The sequence below is a fragment of the Neofelis nebulosa genome, chromosome 16 (assembly GCF_028018385.1).
Source record: "Neofelis nebulosa isolate mNeoNeb1 chromosome 16, mNeoNeb1.pri, whole genome shotgun sequence".
In the NCBI taxonomy this organism is placed as follows: domain Eukaryota; kingdom Metazoa; phylum Chordata; class Mammalia; order Carnivora; family Felidae; genus Neofelis; species Neofelis nebulosa.
The window spans coordinates 46,659,575-46,665,574 of NC_080797.1; the positions used below are offsets into that span (position 1 = coordinate 46,659,575).

A 6,000-nucleotide genomic window follows, 5' to 3' on the forward strand; every position below is an offset into this window, starting at 1 on the left:
GTTTGAAGGAGAGCTACTCACTACTAATTAAGCTGGGTTTGGGGGCCCAGGGGAAGTAAGGTTCCTCTGAGAGCAAAGTGGACCCTGGGGGTTGGAGGTGGCTCCCGCCCTTTGTGGAGTCAGGTGACAGAGGGGTTAAACCACCCCCCCCACCCCCACCCCCCCTCCCCGGGCACAGCAGGTCCCTGCAAGGTCACACACTGGGGCTGCCCTGCCCTGTCCCTCTCCTGGAAATGAGGGTGGCAAAGGGCTTCCCAGCACAGCCCGCCCTCCAGGGGCCTCTAAGCTTCTGTCGTAATAGGGGGAGGGCAAGGCTTCTAGCCCATCCTCCCCTCCTCCGGCTCTGGGACCCGCTTCCCACAGAAGGATGACATAGCCAGGAGAGTGGAGGGAAAACCCACCCCCTCCGAAATGGATGAAGCCAGCCAACTGAGTCACATGTTTGAACCAAAGCACACACTTTGTCCCTAACGGAGGTTTCGTTCTCTGACCTTGAGTGCCACCCGCAAAGGACTGGTCCAGGCTCACAGTCAGTTCAGGGAGACTCAGGAGGTCTGAGTCCCGGGCCTGTCTTTATGTCCTATAACCAAAGCTGGGTATTTGTTGTGTGTGTTTTTCCTGACCTCGAGTCCTTGATATGAAATATAATTTTTTTAAGATTTTTTTTTTGTAATTTGCATCTTTAGTTGGCACTGACTGTATCTAATAAAGTTGCAGGTGTTTAAACATTTAGCTTTGAAAAACGAGAAGTTTAACCAGGAAAAAAAAAAAAGCATCACTGGTCAGTTTGCAATTCACCAGTGTAGCTGATCAGCCGGCGCGGCCACATTTGCTGACCACGTTTCCTGCCGTGACCCCAAGAATGCAACAGCGCCGTATCAGATCGGCAAAATAGCAAACCAGCAACATGAGTGGCAAAGCCGTCCGCTCGCCAGCGTCAGGCGGGGCGAAGGTTTCAGATTTCCCAAGCTGTGACCCCGGGAAGCTGTTAGCCTGGCCATTTTCAAACCTACCTGGTAGCCCAATGTAGTCATACTTGGAAAGCTCTAGTTAAAAAGACGGGGTCAACAGTACGTTTGCCTGACACGTCTTCTCTGTCTTCCCACTTCATGTTCTCCTCTGGGCGCCCCCGACCTTGCGTACCCTGCAGAGCATACCTGGATGTCCAGGCAAGACTGGGCGAAGTTTCTGAGTGGCCCTTTGTTTAGGTGATGTCATCAGACCTGGACCCCCACCAGCCTCACTCCCCATCGCAACCAGAGATGGCTCACTTCGGATCGAGGGTTGACTACATCTCATCATCTCACGAATCTGCTGTAATATATGACAACAGCTTTTAAATGTGTATATAACCCATGATTTTGGTTTTGTTTTGTTTTTTTTGTTTTTCTTGATGGTTTCCCCCTTCCTCTCCCCTCTTCCCCGTTCTCCTTTTAAATCTCTTTGAATCACATTTGGTAGTGATTTTGACTTAGTCCGGTAGTCATATAGCTTTAATATCTAGTTAAAAGCTAACCATAGTATAATTGTTATATTAAGGTATTATTTTTTCTTAAAAAAATTTTTTTTTGGCTTGTTTTGATTCTGTTCTCACTTTTAAAGGATGCTGAGATGGTAATATGACTCTCAATATTTTGGTACCAATTCTGAGACTGTATGGATTTTCTGGTGCGGCTTGTGCACCGGCGGAAGCAAAGTTGTGAAGTGTGGAGTAGGAGACGGGCATAAGCTTTCTACTTTGCGTTGTCTAAGAAGTGAGATGTAGTAAGCTAATTAACAGACTCTCTAGCGGTTCTTTTTTGTGACGTCTCTTTGTTAACCTAAGTATATCTATTTTCGGCAATAAGGTAAGGACGACGATGTTTTGAGTGTCCTTCTTTTCTATAAGTGCTTTTTTTCTGTTGAAAGAGGTGATATTATAAGGTTTTTTGAAATTGTGAATTCTAAAAAAAAAGAAACGTTGTAAATACAATTCCATTAACTACATAGAAACTATTAAGAAAGAGAATCAAAAATATTTTTGTGAGGGAGTCGGTCCCAGGCAGTTCGATGCTCTGTGGGAAGGAGGGGAAGGAATGGTAACCAAGTCAGTTCGGAGGCGGAAGGACACCCCGCTGCCGGGACGACCCCGGGGGAAAGTTCGAACACTGTTCAGCTCCTTCTGTCTGTGTGATAGACCTAAGAACTGTATTCGTGTCATACCAGCATATTAACCTCTCGTCTGTGCACAGCTTCAAATGTTACCGTCTAGTTAGATTTTTATTTAAAATATGAAAAACTGCTTTTCCCAAGACGTTTTTTAAAAACAAAGCTACAATTTTAATATTTAACATATTTAAAGTTTCAAAGCACACCTGTTTGGCTTGGGTGGGGAGGGGTGGGGGGACATTCTTTTTCAGTCTTAATTTTTAAATATTTGATCATTTTCTATCGTCCAACCATTTCAGCACCTCCAAAGGTCCCTAGGACACTTTGCCTCTCTTTGCCTCTCCCTTCCCCCCACCCCCCCCCCCCCGGCCCCCAGCTGTGGGGGGGCCCCACCCCCCTGGGCCAGGAGCGGAGAAGCCTGCATTAACGAAACCTTTTCTCCATTCACTTTCTATTTCCAAATTAGGAAAGCAACCTTTTGGTTTATATATTTTTTTTTAATACCTCAGTGCTGCAAGTATCACCAGAGAGGCTATGGAAGAATTTTTTTTTTTAATTTATTGTAGATGTAAACAGAATTTTAAAAATAAAAAGTATAAACATCGCTGCACTGTGACTGGTGGGAAAAACTGACAGTTTCCTGTTTGCACATGTTTGACATTTGGCTGTTATAATATATGGTCCTCGGTTGGGGAAAGATACTTATGATGAAGGATATTTTTTAATTTAACTTTTTTTTAATATTGGTAATAGGTCGGCAACAGCAACTATAGAAGTACAACTCAATAGATGGCATTAAAACATATTGTAGTGTGGATATATATTTTTTTCTTTTTTAAAATGTGATATTGACGTTTTATTAATATTTTTTAAATTGTTACGTTTATAAATTTGGTACTTAAGGCACAGCCAGTATGAGACACTGAATGCGACGTTTATTATAAAGAGCTGCTGCACTCCTATTTTTATAAATTTTACTAACAAAGTAGACTAATGTAGACATTCACAGACATGGTAGGGCAAAAGCATCCTCAAACAAAAGGCTCCAAAATGCGAACTCGGAAGGAAAGAAAAAAAGCCTTTTTCAATTCTAATTAAACAGCAATGACATTTTTTTTTAAAAAAAATCTTGTTTCTCCAATTAAATGTTAGGTTGTTTGGTGAGGGTTTGTTTTGGTTTTGTTTTTCTTTCTTTCTTTTTTTTGTTTCCAAACAACCATGTTAAGTAAAATGCTGGGCGCTTTTAAAATATCAAAACTTGTTCAAGTAATAAAATTTAAAAAAAAAATAGAAGTTTTATTAAAACACACACACACACACACACACACACAAACACAAGAAAAAAGACAATAAATTCCCAGAAATTCAGTGTCTAGACTAGGGAATTTAATTACTATTTTGTCCATGTTGGTGATGTACTGTACTACCCTTCCTTTCTCTGCAACCCCCATCACCTCATAGAAGACTCTTTGTTGATCACTGTCTGTTAATAATGTATAAAAATGGCTATCTTGTAAACGTCCTGTCCTGGTACTAGTGTAGTGACCTTTTTTCTTCTCTTTCTTCTAGTACATATTGATAGATATAACGTAATTAAGGTTTAAAAAAAATTAGACATAGTTACTCAGATTTAGGACCAGTAAGGATAGAACTTTCTCTTATTTATGAAAAAAAAAATGCTAATAATTTTGGGGCAGTTTTTTCCTTTCGATTTTTTTTTTCCAATTTCAACTTTTTATTTTATTTTTGCTGATCTGATGTGGTTTCAACGAACCCAAGGTCTCATGATGTTCAAATGCCGGCAGACTCTACGGCGTTTTGTAGATACCCACCCCCCCCCAACTGTGAAGGGGTGTGCCATACTACCTTAAATGCTAATGCTAGATATGCAAAACTGGATTTTTTTAATTTATTTTTTAAAAGAGGGAGGCATGGTATATTAAAATGATTTTACTAAGAGAAAAAAATATTTTTTTAAGAATGCTCAGAAGAAATTGATAATCTGTGTGAATATGTTTTAGATGTTTATAATACCTTTTGAAGAGACCCAGTAGCCCATAGCACAAATCTCGTGGAAATCTGATATGTTTTAATGTGGCTACCTAGGTTAAGGTTCACGTTCGTCCCCCCACTCATCTAGAAGTCCATTTTGGAAGATTTTTGTAAATTATTTTAGCACTGATGTTCAGCCTTGTCTTTGTTTCCGTTAAGCTCAATGGCGAACATGGGAACCACCTTTCGCCTTCCCTGGGGGAGCACCCCTCTTGGCTGATGGCTTTTCCCCGGAATCATAAAATAGCCACCGGGTGACTTTCTGGCTTCCAGATCCATCTGCCTGGGACCCCCGAACTCCTCTCCTCCCAAGCAGAGGGGAGGGAGTGGCATTAGCTCCCGGACCCATTCCTGGTTCTACCTGGACATGGGGCTGACGGGGATGACCAAGCCTTCGGTCCCCTTCCCAGGAGCTTTCTCAGCCCTGGTCTGTGGCCTTCCTCACACCCATCGGGAAAACCAAACAGCCTTGTGTTCTATCCCAGTCGCTCATTGGCTTGATTCGAACGAAGCCCCGACAGGCCTTTGCGTTTCTATCCTTCATACCCTTCATCTTAATTTGAACTCGTAGCTTGGACTTTAAGGTAGCATGGCTCTGTTGCTGTCAATCTGATGTTTCGCTGCACAGCAATTCACAGCCAGTGAATGTTACACACATCTTGCTAGACTAGTATAAAAATCATTGGGTAATTGTTGGTTCTAATGACCTGAAAGGTGTTCAGTTTTTGTTTTCAGTTTGTTGTTTTTGATTTTGGGTTTTTTTGTTTTGTTTTGTTTTTGAGGGGGGGGGGGTGGCCTTTTTTTTTTTTTTTTTTTTTTTTTTGGTTCCAAATAGAAAAACAAAACCTATTTTGATCTTTAGTGCAAACGAGGGCTAGGGACTTAGCCACCACCACCACCACACTGTTTCATTCTGCCATTCACTCACTGCAGCATAATCAAGAATAAAGCAATATAGTTTACTACATTTTTTTATTGAAGGTCAGCCATGCTTTCTGTATTATATTGCATATGAAATTGTTTACAAAAGAAACACTAACTCATACTTCTCTTTATCCGTTGGGAGTGGCACACAGGGACAGAGGGAGACTGGGGGGGAAGGGGTGGCGGGGAGGGGAGGGGAGAATTTTCTTTCTTGAATGTGCTTCACCAGCCGGGCTGTCTTCCAAGGAAGACAAAAGCAAGGAGGTTGGGGCAGGAGTGAGCAGAGGGACGGAGGCTGGCAAGCACATTGAAGAGAGACCCTGGTGGGCTCCCCCTCCCCTCACCCTAAACAGAAAAGCAGAATCATCAGCTCAGCCCAGTCCTGGGCACAGACACTACACAAGGAGACGCTGTACGTTAAGCAATACTTTAATACTGTAATATGTTTGTTTTCTTTTCTTTTTTTTTTTTTTAAACCAAAAAAAAAAAAAAAAGTAAGTAAACTCAAACAAAAACATATAAATAAAACCCACCCCTCTGGGGGAAGCAAGCTTAATTCAAACACTTGGCTATCAAATAATCAGAATGTATTGTCTCAGACAGGCTTTCATTTCCGGGAGGCAGGGGCACGAGGGGGGAGGGGGAGGGGGCCTGGGAGACAGACGTTCCAGAGCCTCCCTAGAAGGCTCTCTGCTGTATTCTGTACATACTGTACCATCCTGTGTGGAATCTGTGAGTGTCCTCTTGAGTAGCGTGGGCTAGCCGATCGGCCGTTCATGGTGTATTGTAAACTCAGAATTCCATATGTAATAGGATGCAAGTCTAAGCGTTTCATGTGGACATAAATGTATCTAAATAAAACTTTCCCTAGCACTG

At 42.2% G+C, this 6,000-nt stretch overlaps 1 protein-coding gene across 10 annotated transcripts in view; it reads left to right on the forward strand.

The window, feature by feature from the left end:
• MSI2 (musashi RNA binding protein 2) overlaps positions 1-5,627 on the forward strand; it is a 394,179-nt gene extending 388,552 nt beyond the window's left edge. For 8 of the 10 annotated variants that reach the window (XM_058704376.1, XM_058704371.1, XM_058704370.1 and 5 more), the window contains one exon: positions 1,151-5,627. Coding sequence is in view for 3 of the 10 variants with exons in the window: in XM_058704377.1 (XP_058560360.1) it covers positions 1,151-1,212 (62 nt within the window). In the remaining 7 variants the exon portion in view is untranslated. The remainder of the gene's footprint in view (positions 1-1,150) is intronic. The other 2 variants (XR_009255164.1, XR_009255165.1) reach the window with 1 other exon arrangement.
• Positions 5,628-6,000: the final 373 nt, after the last annotated feature.